General features: G+C 48.1%; 1 protein-coding gene across 1 annotated transcript in view; it reads right to left on the bottom strand.

Moving 5' to 3' along the window:
• The window catches only part of LOC140396664 (lysine-specific demethylase 7B-like), a 419959-nt gene that overhangs the window by 372524 nt on the left and 27701 nt on the right, over window positions 1–19734 (bottom strand). Inside the window, exons 5-7 of the mRNA XM_072485460.1 lie at window positions 12562–12748; window positions 11645–11807; window positions 8720–8807 (exon numbers count right to left, since the gene is read on the bottom strand). Coding sequence (XP_072341561.1) covers window positions 8720–8807; window positions 11645–11807; window positions 12562–12748 — 438 coding nt within the window. The remainder of the gene's footprint in view (window positions 1–8719; window positions 8808–11644; window positions 11808–12561; window positions 12749–19734) is intronic.

Raw genomic sequence — 19734 nt, 5'->3', positions numbered from 1 at the left:
CACGACCTCCCCTTCACAAAACCGTGCTGCCTCTCACTAATACGTCCATTTGCTTCCAAATGGGAGTAGATCCTGTCTCGAAGAATTCTCTCCAGTAATTTCCCTACCACTGAAGTAAGGCTCACCGGCCTGTAGTTCCCGGGATTATCCCTGCCACCCTTCTTAAACAGAGGAACAACATTGGCTATTCTCCAGTCCTCCGGGACATCCCCTGAAGACAGCGAGGATCCAAAGATTTCTGTCAAGGCCTCAGCAATTTCCTCTCCAGCCTCCTTCAGTATTCTGGGGTAGATCCCATCCGGCCCTGGGGACTTATCTACCTTAATATTTTTTAAGACACCCAACACCTCGTCTTTTTGGATCACAATGTGACCCAGGCTATCTACACCCCCTTCTCCAGACTCAACATCTACCAATTCCTTCTCTTTGGTGAATACTGATGCAAAGTATTCATTTAGTACCTCGCCCATTTCCTCTGGCTCCACACATAGATTCCCTTGCCTATCCTTCAGTGGGCCAACCCTTTCCCTGGCTACCCTCTTGCTTTTTATGTAAGTGTAAAAAGCCTTGGGATTTTCCTTAACCCTATTTGCCAATGACTTTTCATGACCCCTTCTAGCCCTCCTGACTCCTTGCTTAAGTTCCTTCCTACTTTCCTTATATGCCACACAGGCTTCGTCTGTTCCCAGCCTTTTAGCCCTGACAAATGCCTCCTTTTTCTTTTTGACGAGGCCTACAATATCACTCGTCATCCAAGGTTCCCGAAAATTGCCGTATTTATCTTTCTTCCTCACAGGAACATGCCTGTCCTGTATTCCTTTCAACTGACACTTGAAAGCCTCCCACATGTCAGATGTTGATTTGCCCTCAAACATCCGCCCCCAATCTATGTTCTTCAGTTCCCGCCTAATATTGTTATAATTAGCCTTCCCCCAGTTTAGCACATTCATCCTCGGACCACTCTTATCCTTGTCCACCAGTACTTTAAAACTTACTGAATTGTGGTCACTGTTACCGAAATGCTCCCCTACTGAAACATCTACCACCTGGCCGGGCTCATTCCCCAATACCAGGTCCAGTACCGCCCCTTCCCTAGTTGGACTGTTTACATATTGTTTTAAGAAGCCCTCCTGGATGCTCCTTACAAACTCTGCCCCGTCTAAGCCCCTGGCACTAAGTGAGTCCCAGTCAATATTGGGGAAGTTGAAGTCTCCCATCACCACAACCCTGTTGTTTTTACTCTTTTCCAAAATCTGTCTACCTATCTGCTCCTCTATCTCCCGCTGGCTGTTGGGAGGCCTGTAGTATACCCCCAACATTGTGACTGCACCCTTCTTATTCCTGATCTCTACCCATATAGCCTCACTGCCCTCTGAGGTGTCCTCTCGCTGTATAGCTGTGATACTCTCCTGAACAAGTAGCGCAACTCCGCCTCCCCTTTTACATCCCCCTCTATCCCGCCTGAAACATCTAAATCCTGGAACGTTTAGCTGCCAATCCTGCCCTTCCCTCAACCAGGTCTCTGTAATGGCAACAACATCATAGTTCCAAGTAGTAATCCAAGCTCTAAGTTCATCTGCCTTACCCGTAATGCTCCTTGCATTAAAACATATGCACTTCAGGCCACCAGACCCGCTGTGTTCAGCAACTTCTCCCCGTCTGCGCTGCCTCAGAGCCACACTGTCCCTATTCCCTAGTTCTCCCTCAATGCTCTCACCTTCTGACCTATTGCTCCCGTGCCCACCCCCCTGCCATACTAGTTTAAACCCTCCCGTGTGACACTAGCAAACCTCGCGGCCAGGATATTTATGCCTCTCCGGTTTAGATGCAACCCGTCCATCTTATACAGGTCACACCTGCCCCGGAAGAGCTCCCAGTGGTCCAGATAACAGAAACCCTCCCTCCTACACCAGCTGTTTAGCCACGTGTTTGTCTGCTCTATCTTCCTATTTCTAGCCTCACTGGCACGTGGCACAGGGAGTAATCCTGAGATTACAACCCTCGAGGTCCTGTCTTTTAACTTTCTGCCTAGCTCCCTGAACTCCTGCTGCAGGACCTCATGCCCCTTCCTGCCTATGTCGTTAGTACCAATATGTACAACGACCTCTGCCTGTTTGCCCTCCCCCTTCAGGATTCCCTCTACTCGTTCGGAGGCATCCTGGACCCTGGCACCAGGGAGGCAACATACCATCCTGGAGTCTCTTTCACGTCCACAGAAGCGCCTATCTGTGCCCCTGACTATAGAGTCCCCTATAACTATTACTCTTCTGCGCTTTGACCCTCCCTTCTGAACATCAGAGCCAGCCGTGGTGCCACTGCTCTGGCTGCTGCTGTTTTCCCCTGATAGGCTATCCCCCCCGACAGTATCCAAAGGGGTATATCTGTTCGAGAGGGGGACAACCACAGGGGATTCCTGCACTGACTGCCTGCCCTTTCTGGTGGTCACCCATTTCTCTGCCTGCACCTTGGGTGTGACCACACTTACATAACTGCGATCTATGACGCTTTCCGCCACCTGCATGCTCCTAAGTGCATCCAATTGCTGCTCCAACCGAACCATGCGGTCTGTGAGGAGCTGCAGTTGGGTGCACTTTCTGCAGATGAAGCCATCCGGGACGCTGGAAGCCTCCCGGACCTGCCACATCTCACAGTCAGAGCACAGCACCCCTCTAACTGACATTGCGTCAATTAATTAAAATTTAAATTTGTCTTTTTTTTTTTATAAATACTTTTTTTAAATTTCAAAGTTACTGTCAACTATCTGTTTCCTAGCACTAGATTTCTAATAGAAATGCGATAGCTAACTATAATATTCTCCGATCTCTGGCTTAGATATCCTCTAAATTATAATTAAGTTATTATGTTTAATTAGTTCCCAAATACTCAAAAAAATTTAGGTTAGAATCCCAACCAGCCACTCAGGTCACAGCTTTTCTGTGATGTCACTTCAGTTTCCCCCCGACACACACAATTTGAAAAACAGGTATAAAAGTAAAAATCACTTGCTTACCTTCTGAGATGTTCTCAGGTTCTCTCGCTGACAGAGACTGCTCCTCCACCTCCAATCCTTGACCTGCACAATGCTAATAATATAATAATATAATATGGCACTTACCTTACACCAATGGGTCTTATTATTAGGTTAGAGGAGGAGGGTGGGTGGGAGACACTACACGTGTAGTGTCTCGGGTTTCCTCTCCACCAGAATTTATTGGTTGGGGGGGGGGGGGGGGCTTGCCAGAGGTCGAACTTCCGGTTCCCGCCGAAATCCAAAGGGCTGCTCCTGTAAAGGTAAGTGCTTTTAAATTCACTACTCACCTCCAAGAAGGCCCCTGCGCACCGCTGCCGCCGAAATCCAAAGGGCTGCTCCTGTAAAGGTAAGTGCTTTTAAATTCACTACTCACCTCCCAGAAGGCCCCTGCGCACCGCTGCCGCCGAAATCCAAAGGGCTGCTCCTGTAAAGGTAAGTGCTTTTAAATTCACTACTCACCTCCAAGAAGGCCCCTGCGCACCGCTGCCGCCGAAATCCAAAGGGCTGCTCCTGTAAAGGTAAGTGCTTTTAAATTCACTACTCACCTCCCAGAAGGCCCCTGCGCACCGCTGCCGCCGAAATCCAAAGGGCTGCTCCTGTAAAGGTAAGTGCTTTTAAATTCACTACTCACCTCCAAGAAGGCCCCTGCGCACCGCTGCCGCCGAAATCCAAAGGGCTGCTCCTGTAAAGGTAAGTGCTTTTAAACTAACTACTCACCTCCCAGAAGGCCCCTGCGCACCGCTGCCGCCGAAATCCAAAGGGCTGCTCCTGTAAAGGTAAGTGCTTTTAAATTCACTACTCACCTCCAAGAAGGCCCCTGCGCACCGCTGCCGCCGAAATCCAAAGGGCTGCTCCTGTAAAGGTAAGTGCTTTTAAATTCACTACTCACCTCCAAGAAGGCCCCTGCGCACCGCTGCCGCCGAAATCCAAAGGGCTGCTCCTGTAAAGGTAAGTGCTTTTAAATTCACTACTCACCTCCCAGAAGGCCCCTGCGCACCGCTGCCGCCGAAATCCAAAGGGCTGCTCCTGTAAAGGTAAGTGCTTTTAAATTCACTACTCACCTCCAAGAAGGCCCCTGCGCACCGCTGCCGCCGAAATCCAAAGGGTTTCAACCTAGTGAATCTCCTCTGCACTCCCTCCAGTGCCAATATGTCCTTTCTCAGGTAAGGAGACCAAAACTGAACACAATACTCCAGATGCGGCCTCACCAACACCTTATACAATTGCAGCATAACCTCCCTGGTCTTAAACGCCACCCCTCTAGCAATGAAAGACAAAACTCGATTAGCCTTCTTAATCACCTGTTGCACCTGCACACCAACTTTTTACGACTCGTGCACCAGCACACCCAGGTCCCTCTGCACAGCAGAATGTTTTAACATCTTAACGTTTAAATAATAATCCATTCTGCTGTTACTCCTCCCAAAATGGATAGCCTCACATTTGGCAACATTGAATTCCATCTGCCAGACCCTAGCCCATTCACCTAACCTATCCAAATCCTTCTGCAGACTTCCTGTATCCTCTGCACTTTTTGCTTTACCGCTCATCTTAGTGTCGTCTGCAAACTTTGACACATTGCACTTGGTCCCCAACTCCAAATCGTCTCTGTAAATTGTGAACAACTGCGGGCCCAACACTGATCCTTGAGGGACCCCACTAGTTACAGGTTGCCAACCAGAGAAACACCCATTTATCCCCACTCTCTGCTTTCTGTTAGTTAAGCAATCCTCTACCCATGCTACCACTTTACCCTCAATGCCATGCATCTTCAGTTTATGCAGCAACCTTTTGTGTGGCACCTTGTCAAAAGCTTTCTGGAAATCCAGATATACCACATCCATTGGCTCGCCGTTATCTACTGCACTGGTAACGGCCTCAAAAAATTCTACCAAATTAGTCAGACACGACCTACCCTTTGTGAACCCATGCTGAGTCTGCCCAATGGGACAATTTCCCTCCAGGTGCCCCGCTATTTCCTCCTTAATGATAGATTCCAGCATTTTCCCTACAACCGAAGTTAAGCTTATAATTACCCGCTTTCTGCCGCCGACCTTTTTTAAACAGTGGTGTCACGTTTGCTACTTTCCAATCCTCTGGGACCACCCCAGGGTCTAGTGAATTTTGATAAATTATCACTAGTGAGTTTACAATTTCCCTAGCCATCTCTTTTAACACTCTGGGATGCATCCCATCAGGGCCAGGAGACTGGTCTACCTTTAGCCCCATTAGCTTGTCCAATACTGCCTCCTTAGTGATTACAATCATCTCAAGGTCCTCACCTATCATATCTTTATTTCCATCAGTCACTGGCATGTTACTTGTGTCTTCCACTGTGAAGACTGACCCAAAAAACCTGTTCAGCTCCTCAGCCATTTCCCAGTCTCCTATTATTAAATCTCCCTTCTCATCTTCCAAAGGACCAATATTTCCCTTAGCCACTCTTTTGTCTTGTATATTTGTAGAAGCTTTTACTATCTGCTTTTATGTTCTGAGCCAGATACTTTCATAGTCTACCTTACTCTTCTTTATGGCTTTTTTTAGTAGCTTTCTGTTGTCCCCTAAAGACTTCCCAGTCCTCTAGTCTCCCACTAATTTTTGCCACTTTGTATGTTTTTTCCTTCAATTTGATACTCTCCCTCACCTCCTTAGATATCCACGGTCGATTTTTCCCCTTTCTACCGTCTTTCTTTTTTGTCGATATGAACCTTTTCTGAACACTGTGAAAGATCGCTCGGAAGGTTCTCCACTGTTCCTCAACTGCTTCAACATGAAGTCTTTACTCCCAGTCTACCTTAGCTAGTTCTTCTCTCATCCCATTGTAATCGCCTTTGTTTAAGCACAAAACACTAGTGTTTGATTTTACCTTGTCATTCTCCAACTGTATTTTAAATTCCACCATATTGTGGTCGCTCCTTCCAAGAGGATCCCGAACTATGAGATCATTAATCACTCCTGCCTCATTACACAGGACCAGATCTAGGACCGCTTGTTCCCTTGTAGGTTCCATTATAACTTAATCTTCTCCAGGTGGAGAAATTCCAACAGGTCTGCTAACCAGTCTGCAGATGTGGACTCCCCTCCGGGAAGAACCTGTTCATTCAGGTCATCAGGTGTGCTGTGCACCACTTCCAGTTGCATGAGGCATGCGCAGGTGGTGGTGGAGTTGGTTCTATTCAGTGTAGTGCTATTTCCGTCCCAAGCTCTTCTTCCCATTTTTCCCTTGTTTCAGCCAGTGGGGAGCGTGACCTTCCTAAAAGTTGTTCATATATGTCCTCGCAGTTCCCTTTCCCAGACTGTCCGCGTGCAGTAACTCCTGCAATATAGTGTCTCTTGGGGTCCTTGGGTACGTTGTCGCCTTCTTACGGAGAAAGCTTTTCACTTACAAAAGCTGAGATCTCCTGTCTGTTGGGTAGTTCCAGTTTCTTTAGCAGTTCCTCCAAGGTCACCAGTCTGTCCCTGTCCCTAACCGTCAGTGTCCCTCTGTCCTGTCTCCACCTCTTAAAGGTGACATCCAGCACAACTGGTGGAAACCTGTGGTTGCCACAGATGGAGGCCATGGTGGACACCTCGGTCAGACTGAAGTGTTGCGTCATCTGGTTCAAGGTTCTGAGGGCCGCTACCACCACTGGACTTGTTCAGTGCTTTACATAGATACAAAGATACATAGAAGGTATGAGCAGCGGAAGGCCTTTTGACACTTCGAGCCTGCTCCACCATTTATTACGATCATGGCTGATCATCCAACTCAATAGCCTATTCCTGCTTTCTCCCCATAGCCTTTGATCCCATTTCCCCCCCCCCCCACCCCCCCAAAGTGCTATATCCAGCCATCAACTACTTCCTGTGGTAATGAATTCCACAAGCTCACCACTCTTTGCGTGAAGAAGTGTCTCCTTATCTCTGTCCGAAATGGTTTACCCGGAATCCTCAGACTTTGACCCCTGGTTCTGGACACGCCCACCATTGGGAACATCTTCCCTGCATCTACCCTGTCTAGTCCTGTTAAAATGTTCTAAGTCTATTTATAAGTCTCTATGAGAACGCCCCTCATTCTTCTGAACTCCAGCGAGAACAATCCCAAACTAATCAATCTCTCCTCATATGGCAGTCCTGCCATCCCTGGAATCAGTCTGGTAAACCTTCGCTGCACTCCCTCGAGAGCAAGAACATCCTTCCTCAGAGAAGGAGACCAAAACTGCACACAATACTCCAGGTGTGGCCTCACAAGGGAACTGTACAATTGCAGCAACACATCCCTGCTTCTGTACTCGAAACCTCTCTCCATGAAGGCCAACATACCATTAGCCTTCTCGCTGCTGCACCTGCATGCTTACCTTCAGCAACTGCTGCACAAGGACACACGGGTCCTGCTGCACACTCCCCTCTCCCAATCTATAACCATTCAGGTAGTAATGTGTCTTCCTGTTTTTGCTTCCAAAGTGCTGGCGGGGATGGGAGTGCTGTTTTGGCAAGGGCATCGAGGGTCGTTCCTGTACAGGAGGACTCCTCCATCCTCACCCATTGCTTGTTTGGTTCCTTCACCCATCCCCACACTCTCTGGGCTGTGGATGCCCAGTGGTGGTATTGCAAGTTTGGGAGAGCCAGGCCTCCCACGCTGCTTCTCCTTTGTAGTACTGTTTTGGGGATTCTTGGATTTTTCCCTCAACACACAAAGTCCTTGGGGATGGAGATCAGTGTGGATCTGAATGGAAAGTGGAAAGTGGACAATACGTTCATCTAAGATAGTCTGCACCCTCCCCGCCAGGGAGAGCGGGAGTGCATCCCATCTCAGTAGGTCCTATTTTGGCGCGCCTTTTTTTGTAGAAGACCGCCAGGAACCCATTGGGTCCTAGTGCCTTCCCTGCCTGAATGGAGGTGTGCTCTTCGTGACCTCTTCTAGTCCTATTGGTGCTTCCAACACCCTCGGTCTATCGTTCCCATGACGGGCATGTCTAGTCCATCGAGGAACCGTTCACCCCCAAGTCCCCGCTTGCCCAAACAGCGACACCCACATCCCAGTAATAATTTTATTTTAAAAGGTTGGCCAAAATCAGTGTACTTTTCACTTTGGCTGTTTAGTGCTAAGGCACAGAAAAAATCTCACTATCTGATTACGGATAGTATCTGCTGCCCCAACCTAGTGTAAATTCACTGAATCAAGGCCAATTACACAACCCACATCACATGTTGAAACATGGCAAGGTTCTGCTCAACTGTTCACACTCTCAAGATCTAACTGGTTCAAACACCTCAACTGCAATAATATAAAAGCAAAATACTGGAAATCTGAAATAAAAACAGCAAGTAGAGGAAAAACTCAGCATTTCAGAGGACAGTTAAGGGTCAACCACATTGTTGTAAGTCTGCAGTCACATGTAGGCCAGGTAATGATGGCAGATTGCCTTTCCGAAACAACATTGGTGAAACTGATGGGTTTTTACAACAATTGGCAATGGTTTTGTGGTCATCCTTGGACTTTTAATTCCAGATATTTATTGAAAAATGTCACCACTGTTGTAGGATTTGAAATGTCCCCAGAGCTCTAGAGACCCCAGGTCTCTAGATTACTCGTCCAGTAACAATAACTAATGTTGGCAGTCGTATAAGTGGTACTCTACCTGATGTGATACTGGGTGTGCGAAAGTGAAGCAAGCACAGAAAAGGACATTGGCAATGGTAACTAACCTGAGTTGTGTGCTAATGTTGAGGTTGTGCAGGAAGTTTCCACCAAAAGCCATGCAATCCTTGGAGGTCAGAACAGCATGAATCCAGCCTCGAGAAAGAAGGCAAATACAGGTTATAATACAAAGCAAATTCAGATGAAATTAGAAAACAAACTTGGTTAGAATGCAGCCTGAGAAAGAGGGAAAAGCTGGGTTGAAATCCACAACAGCAGGGTGTCAAATGGAACTAAGTGTTCTTGATGGCTGAGACGATGTGGGGCTTGAAACTCAGCTCAGGTTAAAGCAGTTTTACAGGATCTGATGCAGTCCAAGTTACAATCATGACACGATGGAATTAATGACAAGGGCTGGAGTTTGTGGCGGGAGCTAACAATGAAGGGCTCTGGTTAACGTGGAGAGGTTTGTGACCCATCTGTTGTATTCAGTACATCTCTCAGCCAGTCTTGGCAGTTTTTATTTTCTCTTGACATTGTCGTTGTGCTTGTAAATTAAATCAAGGGTTTAGACATGGCAGACCTGCATCATGCTCCTCGTCCGCGATGTAGTTCAGGGGCAAGCCAACTTTCCCTGGCTCCTTCATGTGCAAAAGTGTGTCCAGCTGCAGTTCCCATTAGGCCACTTGATGGCTCTGGAGCTGCAGATCGACTCACTTTGGAACATCCACAATGCTGAGTAAGTCATGGATAGCACGTTTAGCAAGTTGGTCACATCGCAGATAAAGAGTACCGAGGGAGATAGGAAATGGCTGACCACCAGACAGAGAAGAGTAGAAAGGCTGTGCAGGGGTCCCCTGCAGTCATCTCCCTCCAAAACAGTATACCATTTTGGATACTGTTGAGGGAGATGGCTCACCAGGGGAAGGCTACAGTAGCCAGGTTCACGTCACCGTGGCTGGCTCTGCTGCACAGGAGGGCAGGAGGAAGAATGGCAAAGCTATAGTGATAGGGGATTCGATTATGAGTGGAGTAGACAGGCGTTTCTGTGGATGCAGAATGTATGTTGCCTCCCAGGTGCAAGGGTCCTGGATGCTTCAGAGCGGCTGCAGGGCATTTCAAAGGGGGAGGGTGAACAGCCAGCTGTCGTGATGCATATTGGCACCAACGATATAGGTACAAAATGGGATGAGGTCCTACATGCTGAATTTAGCGAGTTAGCAGATAAACTAAAAAGCAGGCCCTCAAAGATAGTACTCTCTGGATTGCTACCAGTGCCACGTGCTAGTCAAGAGTAGGAATGACAGGATAGACGGGATGAATGCATGGATTGAGAGATGGTGCAGGAGGGAGGGATTCAGATTTTTGGGACATTGGGACTGGTTCTGGGAGAGGTGGGACATTAAAAATCAGACGGTCTACACCACGGCAGGACTGGAACCAATATCCTAGAGGGGTTGTTTGCTAGAGCTGTTGGGGAGGGTTTAAACTGGCGTGGCAGGGGGTTGGGAACCAATGCAGGAAGTCAGAGGGTAGTAAAGAGGGGACAGAAACAAAAGCTAGTAAGAAGAAAAGTGGAAGGCAGAGAAACAGATTGAACTGCCTAGTATGGCAGGGGGCAGAGCAGTACGTCAGCAGGCTAGTGGGCTGAAGTGCGTTAGTTTCAATGCAACAAGTATTTCAGGTAAGATAGATGAACTTAGAGCTTGGATTAGGACGTGGAATTAAGATGTTGTTGCTATTACAGAACCTTGGTTGAAGGAGAGGATTGGCAACTAAACATTCCAGGATTCAGATGCTTCAGGCAGGGTAGAGGGGGATGCAAAAGGGGTGGGGGAGTTGCATTATTGGTTAAGGAGAATATCACAGCTGTGAAGGAGGGTTCAGGCAGCGAGGCAATCTGGGTAGAGCTCAGGAATAGGAAGTGTGCTGTCACCATGTTGAGGTGTTTACTACAGACCTCCTAACAGCCAGCGGGAGATAGAGCAGCAGATATGCAGACAGATCTTGGAAAGATGCATAAACAATAGGGTTGTCATGGTGGGTGATACTTCCCGAGATTGACTGGGACACACTTACTGCAAGAGGTGTGGATGGAGCAGAATTTGTAAGGAGCATCCAGGAGGGTTTCTTGAAACAATATGTAAATAGCCCATCGCGGGAAGGGGTCAAATTAGACCTGGTGCTGGGGAATGAGCCCGGCCTGGTGATCGAGGTTTCAGTAGAAGATCACTTCGGGAACAGTGATCATAATTCTGTAAGTTTTCAGCTTACAAGAGTGGCCCTCGGGTGAAGGTGTTCGACTGGGGGAAGGCTAATTACACCAGCATTAGGCAGGACCTGGAGCGTGTTGACTGGGCGAGGCTGTTTGAGGGAAAATCAACATCCAGCACATGGGAGGGGGAGCGGGGAGGCAGCACCTCTCTCAGGAGGGAAAAGGGGAGGTGAGATGGGAGGCAGCCCGGCAACCAAGAGGGGAAGGGGGAAGGGAGGTGGGAGGAGCCCGTCCCCCAGGTGGGGAAGAGCAGGGAAGGCGAGAGGCAGCCCAGCAAGCAGGAGGGGGAGGGGGAAGGGAGGCGGGAGGAGCCCGTCCCCCAGGTGGGGAAGGGGAGGCGAGAGGCAGCCAGCAAGCAGGAGGGGGAAGGGAGGTGGGAGGAGCTCGTCCCCCAGGTGAGGAAGGGGAGGGGAGGTGAGAGGCAGCCCAGCAAGCAGGAGGGGGAGGGGTGTCTGGCCCTTTACGACACTAGGAGAGGGAGGGGAAAACCGGTCCCTCACAACACTCGCAGGAGGGGCAGGAGGCCAGCCCTCAATATCCGTAGGATAGGGAAAAACTGAGGCCTCACTCCACCTGTGGAACTGGAACCCCAAAATCTGCTTGGACAGATTTTGCCTGGCAATCATGAAAACTGCCTGCTACAATCAGGTAGTTGCACTAGGAGAGATGGAAAGCCCGTGTTGATATGACTATTGCACAGGCTTATGTTCCAATGTACCTGTAGGAATGAAGAGTGTTTGTCCCTGCTGCAGTACACACTTATAACATCTGTCCACCTGGTCTCCAAAGAAGGTCTCACTCTGGTTGATGGAACCGCTCCAACTTTCATATAGTGCAAGATTGGCATTGGTTGGCTTTATCAAAAGAAATAATTTTTCCCCCTGAAAGGCAGAAAATAATCGAGATTATGGGGCTTTAATGACAACCTCAGTCATTGGGTCAAAGAGAGAATCATTCAAACCCTGAATCCTCTCAGTGCCCATTCTTCCCGGAAACCTTGTGTTCTGCCATCCAGTACCTGTTACTGCCCATATTGAAACCAGCCAACTTACTGGTCAGAATGGAAGAACAGTCAGTAGCTTGCAACGAGCTGGCAGGAGGGGCCTCAGGAGAAGCCAATCTGTAAAGCAAGGGTCCATAAACACGAAGAAGGAAGGGCCCTCTATGCAGCGGGAGGGCCCGAATATTCCTCAGTGCTGCAAGATTTTGTGAAATGGATAAGGATTTGTGTGCGTGAAGCGAATCTCTCAAACAGAAAAGGCACATCATATTGTCTGCCAACAGTTTGCCCCCTCCCCTTTGGGATCTCCCAATCTACCTCCTTCTCTACCACAACGATGCTAACCATTTCCCCCCCCCTTATCACTCTCTCCCATCACCCCAGCTTTCTCCCCCCACTCCAGTAGGTGCAGGCTCTCCCCATCCCCCTGAATGGGGCAGACTCTCTCTCTTCCCCCCCCACCCCCCCAATCCCCTGAAGGGGCAGACTCCCCCTGCCGCCTGAAGGGGCAGACTTTCTCTCTTGCTCCCCGCCCAATGTGCACCCAACTTGAGGCAAAGACGTTGACACTCTCAGGCCATACTGGCAAGTTAGAATACAGGATCTCAGCCAAACTTTCTACGAGAGCTTCTTACCCACAGTACATGGTACCACACAGATGTTCCTCCAAAATCAATATGAAAGTCAGTATAACTATCTTCCATTCCCATCAAGCAGTACTTCTGAACGCAGGGTTTCGGAAAAAAGGAATCCTCTGGCCAGCAATTCTCGACCCATGAAAGTTTCTGAACAATATCAGGAATTTCCACCAGGTCTGACATTCTGTGTGCAAACAAAATACAACAGCAGTTTGATACTGGGTGCAGACAGCAAATTGATGAGCTCTGTGCGATCAAAATAAGCATCAGTAGAACCTGTAAGGTTCACATCTCAGGGCAACAATTTGTTACTTTACACACAAATGCTGTAAAAACTCTACAACTCTATGACAATGTTTCGTACACAAATGACAGGTTGATAAAACCAAGGTGGAAAGCACCCAAGCAGGGGTAAGCATTGCAGTACCACAGATTGGGGTTTCTGCCTTCAAGGGCTTTCAGGTGGGGATGGGTGGGGAGTGCACAGGCGGTTTCAGAGTCAGAGGTTTTCAAAAATCTGACCCCTGGGCTTTTCGTAGGCAGGATACGGGAAGGTAGCCAGGCCACTCCCTGGACGTTTGACAATTTAAACATTTGAATGAGGCTGGTGTCTCCTAATTTAACTTGATTAATGGCTTTTACAGTGAGCCTCTGGAAACAGCAGCTGGGAGACATTGAACCAGCACTGCTGTGAACATACCCAAGGTACAGGAAGATCGATAGGCGACTCCTAGACAGGGCAGGCAGTCAGTGCAGGAGTCCCCTGTACTGACTCTTCTCTAACAAGTGTGCCATTTTGGATACTAATGAGGAGGCTAGCACATCAGGTGACAGTAGCAGAAATAGCCAGAGCGGTGGCACCATGGCTGGCCCTTCTGTACAAAGCTTCATAGAACAAAGATAATTACAGTATAGGAACAGGCCCTTCGGCCATCTAACCTGTACCGACCATTCTGCCCGTCTGAATTAAAACTCCCTACCCTTCCGGAAACCATATCCCAATATTCCCATCCTATTCATGCATTTGTCAAGACACCCCTTAAAAGTCACTATCGGACCTGCTTTCACCACCTCCCCCGGCAGAGAGTTCCAGACTCCCACCACCCTCTGTGTAAAAAAAAAAAAAAAAAAACTTGCCTTGTGCATCTTCTTTAAACCTATGCCCCCTAGTAAGACCCTTATTGATCAAAAACTTATCTGTCTCTGTCTGAAAAACACTCAGTGATTTGGCCTCCACAGCCTTCTGTGGCAAAGAGTTCCACAGATTCACCACCCTCTGGCTGAAGAAATTCCTCCTCAACTGTTTTAAAGGATCGCCCTTCTGGTGCCCTCTGCTTCTAGTTTCTCCTACAAGTGAAAACATCCTCTCCACGTGCACTCTATCCAGGCCTCGCAGTATCTTGTACGTTTCAATAAGATCCCCCCCTCATCCTTCTAAACTCCAACGAGTACAGACCCAGAGTCCTCAACCGCTACTCATACTCGTTTGAGTCGATTTCGGCGTGAGAACAGCTGGTGAGTCAGTTTCAGCGGGAGCATTGCGGAAGTGGTTGCTGGGAGGTAAGTCAACCTTTAAAAGCACTTCTCTTTGCAGGGGCAGGCCAGTCGATTTCGGCGGGAGTGGAGCTGGCTGGTTAGTCAATTTCAGCAGGAGCTGAGAATTTTTCTTTTTTTTTTAAAATTAGTTTTTTAGGCGGTAACAGGAAGTCGACCCGCGGACGTCTGGGAAGACCCTCACCAATAAATTCTGGTGGAGAGGAAACCCATTGGTCTGAGGTAAGTACCATATTTTATTATATTATTATTATTTTTTATAAAAATTTAATTTAGTTGTTAGCCAGATCTTGGTAGAAAGTTAGAGGAATGGCAGGGAAGGGAGTGCAATGTTCCTCCTGCAGGATGTTTGAGGTGAGGGATGCAGTTAGTGTCCCTGCTGATTTTACCTGCAGGAAGTGCTGCCATCTCCAGCTCCTCCAAGACCGAGTTAGGGAACTGGAGCTGGAGTTGGAAGAACTTCGGATCATTCGGGAGGCAGAAGGGGTAGCAGCTTCAGGGAATTAGTTACACCAAAGATTGGAGATAGGTGGGTAACTGTAAGAGGGACTGGGGAAAAAGCAGTCAGTGCAGGGATCCCCTGCGGCCGTTCCCCTGAGAAACAAGTATACCGCTTTGGATACTTGTGGGGGGGGGGGGACTTACCAGGGGTAAGCCATGGGGTACGGGCCTCTGGCACGGAGTCTGTCCCTGTTGCTCAGAAGGGAAGGGGGGAGAGGAGCAGAGCATTAGTAATTGGGGACTCTATAGTCAGGGGCACAGATAGGAGATTTTGTGAGAGCGTGAGAGGCTCACGTTTGGTATGTTGCCTCCCAGGTGCAAGGGTACGTGATGTCTCGGATCGTGTTTTCCGGGTCCTTAGGGGGGAGGGGGAGCAGCCCCAAGTCGTGGTCCACATTGGCACTAACGACATAGGTAGGAAAGGGGCAAGGATGTCAGGCAGGCTTTCAGGGAGCTAGGATGGAAGCTCAGAACTAGAACAAACAGAGTTGTTATCTCTGGGTTGTTGCCCGTGCCACGTGATAGTGAGATGAGGAATAGGGAGAGAGAGCATTTAAACACGTGGCTACAGGGATGGTGCAGGCGGGAGGGATTCAGATTTCTGGATAACTGGGGCACTTTCTGGGGAAGGTGGGACCTCTACAGACAGGATGGTCTACATCTGAACCTGAGGGGCACAAATATCCTGGGGGGGGGAGATTTGTTAGTGCTCTTTGGGGGGGGGGGGTTTAAACTAATGCAGCAGGGGCATGGGAACCTGGAGTGTAGTTTTAGGGTAAGGGAGAATGAGAGTATAGAGGTCAGGAGCACAGATTTGACGTCGCAGGAGGGGGCCAGTGTTCAGGTAGGTGGTTTGAAGTGTGTCTACTTCAATGCCAGGAGTATACGAAACAAGGTAGGGGAACTGGCAGCATGGGTTGGTACCTGGGACTTCGATGTTGTGGCCATTTCGGAGACATGGATAGAGCAGGGACAGGAATGGATGTTTCAGGTTCCTGGGTTTAGGTGTTTTAGTAAGCTCAGAGAAGGAGGCAAAAGCGGGGGAGGTGTGGCGCTGCTAGTCAAGAGCAGTATTACGGTGGCGGAGAGAATGCTAGATGGGGACTCTTCTGCCGAGGTAGTATGGGCTGAAGTTAGAAACAGGAAAGGAGAGGTCACCCTGTTGGGAGTTTTTTATAGGCCTCCTAATAGTTCTAGGGATGTAGAGGAAAGGATGGCGAAGATGATTCTGGATATGAGCGAAAGTAACAGGGTAGTTATTATGGGAGACTTTAACTTTCCAAATATTGACTGGAAAAGATATAGTTCGAGTACAATAGATGGGTCGTTTTTTGTACAGTGTGTGCAGGAGGGTTTCCTGAAACAATATGTTGACAGGCCAACAAGAGGCGAGGCCACGTTGGATTTGGTTTTGGGTAATGAACCAGACCAGGTGTTGGATTTGGAGGTAGGAGAGCACTTTGGGGACAGTGACCACAATTCGGTGACGTTTACGTTAATGATGGAAAGGGATAAGTTTACACCGCAGGGCAAGAGTTATAGCTGGGGGAAGGGCAATTATGATGCCATTAGACGTGACTTGGGGAGGATAAGGTGGAGAAGTAAGCTGCAAGTGTTGGGCACACTGGATAAGTGGGGCTTGTTCAAGGATCAGCTACTGCGTGTTCTTGATAAGTATGTACCGGTCAGACAGGGAGGAAGGCGTCGAGCGAGGGAACCGTGGTTTACCAAGGAAGTGGAATCTCTTGTTAAGAGGAAGAAGGAGGCCTATGTGAAGATGAAGTGTGAAGTTTCGGTTGGGGCGATGGATAGTTACAAGGTAGCAAGGAAGGATCTAAAGAGAGAGCTAAGACGAGCAAGGAGGGGGACATGAGAAGTATTTGGCAGGAAGGATCAAGGAAAACCCAAAAGCTTTCTATAGGTATGTCGGGAATAAGCGAATGACTAGGGAAAGAGTAGGACCAGTCAAGGACAGGGATGGGAAATTGTGTGTGGAGTCTGAAGAGATAGGCGAGATACTAAATGAATATTTTTCGTCAGTATTCACTCAGGAAAAGGATAATGTTGTGGAGGAGAATGCTGAGCCCCAGGCTAATAGAATAGATGGCATTGAGGTACGTAGGGAAGAGGTGTTGGCAATTCTGGACAGGCTGAAAATAGATAAGTCCCCGGGACCTGATGGGATTTATCCTAGGATTCTCTGGGAGGCCAGGGAAGAGATTGCTGGACCTTTGGCTTTGATTTTTATGTCATCATTGGCTACAGGAATAGTGCCAGAGGACTGGAGGACAGCAAATGTGGTCCCTTTGTTCAAAAAGGGGAGCAGAGACAACCCCGGCAACTATAGACCGGTGAGCCTCACGTCTGTAGTGGGTAAAGTCTTGGAGGGGATTATAAGAGACAAGATTTCTAATCATCTAGATAGGAATAATATGATCAGGGATAGTCAGCATGGCTTTGTGAAGGGTAGGTCATGCCTCACAAACCTTATTGAGTTCTTTGAGAAGGTGACTGAACAGGTAGACGAGGGTAGAGCAGTTGATGTGGTGTATATGGATTTCAGCAAAGCGTTTGATAAGGTTCCCCACGGTAAGCTATTGCAAAAAATACGGAGGCTGGGGATTGAGGGTGATTTAGAGATGTGGATCAGAAATTGGCTAGCTGAAAGAAGACAGAGGGAGGTGGTTGATGGGAAATGTTCAGAATGGAGTACAGTCACAAGTGGAGTACCACAAGGATCTGTTCTGGGGCCGTTGCTGTTTGTCATTTTTATCAATGACCTAGAGGAAGGCGCAGAAGGGTGGGTGAGTAAATTTGCAGACGATACTAAAGTCGGTGGTGTTGTCGATAGTGTGGAAGGATGTAGCAGGTTACAGAGGGATATTGATAAGCTGCAGAGCTGGGCTGAGAGGTGGCAAATGGAGTTTAATGTAGAGAAGTGTGAGGTGATTCACTTTGGAAGGAATAACAGGAATGCGGAATATTTGGCTAATGGTAAAGTTCTTGAAAGTGTGGATGAGCAGAGGGATCTAGGTGTCCATGTACATAGATCCCTGAAAGTTGCCACCCAGGTTGATAGGGTTGTGAAGAAGGCCTATGGAGTGTTGGCCTTTATTGGTAGAGGGATTGAGTTCCGGAGTCGGGAGGTCATGTTGCAGCTGTACAGAACTCTGGTCCGGCCGCATTTGGAGTATTGCGTACAGTTCTGGTCACCATATTATAGGAAGGACGTGGAGGCTTTGGAGCGGGTGCAGAGGAGATTTACCAGGATGCTGCCTGGTATGGAGGGAAAATCTTATGAGGAAAGGCTGATGGACTTGAGGCTGTTTTCGTTGGAGAGAAGAAGGTTAAGAGGAGACTTAATAGAGGCATACAAAATGATCAGGGGGTTGGATAGGGTGGACAGTGAGAGCCTTCTCCCGCGGATGGATATGGCTGGCACGAGGGGACATAACTTTAAACTGAGGGGTAATAGATATAGGACAGAGGTCAGAGGTAGGTTCTTTACGCAAAGAGTAGTGAGGCCGTGGAATGCCCTACCTGCTACAGTAGTGAACTCGCCAACATTGAAGGCATTTAAAAGTTTATTGGATAAACATATGGATGATAATGGCATAGTGTAGGTTAGATGGCTTTTGTTTCGGTGCAACATCGTGGGCCGAAGGGCCTGTACTGCGCTGTATTGTTCTATGTTCTATGTTCTATATGACAAGTTCTTCATTCCAGGGATCATTCTTGTGAACCTCCTCTGGACCTTTTCCAAGGTCAGCACATCCTTCCTTAGATACGGGGTCCAAAACTGCTCACAATACTCCAAATGGGGTCTGACCAGAGCCTCATACAGCCTCAGAAGCACATCCCTGGCCTTGTATTCTAGCCCTCTTGGCATGAATGCTAACATTGCATTTGCCTTCCTAAATGCTGAAGAGAATCGTGAACAAGGACTCCCAAGTCCCTTTTGTGTTTCTGATTTCCGAAGCATTTCCCATTTAGAAAATAGTCTATGCCTCCATTTCTCCTTCCAAAGAGCTTAACCTCACACATTTCCACATTGTATTTCATTTGCCACTTCATTGCCCATTCGCCTAGCTTGTCCAAATCGTTCTGCAGCCTCCTTACTTCCTCAATACAACCTGCCCCTCTACAGATCTTTGTATCATCTGCAAACTTACCAACAGTGCCTCAGTTTCTTCCTCCAGATCATTAATGTACATTGTGAAAGGTTGTGGTCCCAGCACAGACTAGTAACTGATTCTTCCACCCTGGGAAAAAGCTTCTGACTATCCACTCTGTTCATGCTTCTCAAAATCTTGTAGACATCTTTCAGGTCGCCCCTCAACCTCCGTCGTTCCAGTGAGAACAAACCGGGTTTATTCAACCTCTCCTCATAACTAATGCCCTCCATATCAGGCAACATCCTGGTAAATCTCTTCTGCACCCTCCCTAAAGCCTCCACATCCTTCTGGTAGTGCAGCAACCACAATTGAACACTAGCCTCCACATCCTTCTGGTAGTGTGGCGACCAGAATTGAACACTATACTCCAAGTGTGGCCTAACTAAGGTTCTATACAGCTGCAACATGACTTGCCAATTATTAAACTCAATGCCTGGCCAATGAAGGCAAGCATGCCGTATACCTCTCAACTTCCTTCTCCACCTGCGTTGCCAGTTTGTGACCTGTGCACCCAGATGCCGTTGGCTATCAATATCCTTAAGGGTTCTGCCATTTACTGTATATTTCCCACCTGTACGAGACCTTCCAAAATGCATTACCTCACATTTGTCCAGATTAAACTCCATCTGACATCTCCCCACCCAAGTCTTCAACCGATCTAGATCCTGCTGTATCCTCGGATGGTCCTCATCACTGTCCACAATTCCACCAATCTTTGTGTCGTCCGCACTTACTAATCAAACCAGTTACATTTTCCTCCAAATCTATATATCTATATATAACTATTCTATATATATATGGTAAATATATATATCTCGAACAGTAAAGGTCCCAGCACGGATCCCTGAGAAATGCCACTAGTCACAGCCCTCCATTCAGAAAAGCACCCTTCTACTGCTCCCCTCTACGACCAAGCCAGTTCTGTATCCATTTTGCCAGC

This window comes from Scyliorhinus torazame, chromosome 19 (genome assembly GCF_047496885.1).
Source record: "Scyliorhinus torazame isolate Kashiwa2021f chromosome 19, sScyTor2.1, whole genome shotgun sequence".
NCBI lineage: Eukaryota > Metazoa > Chordata > Chondrichthyes > Carcharhiniformes > Scyliorhinidae > Scyliorhinus > Scyliorhinus torazame.
This window is presented reverse-complemented; position numbering and strand designations above follow the sequence as displayed.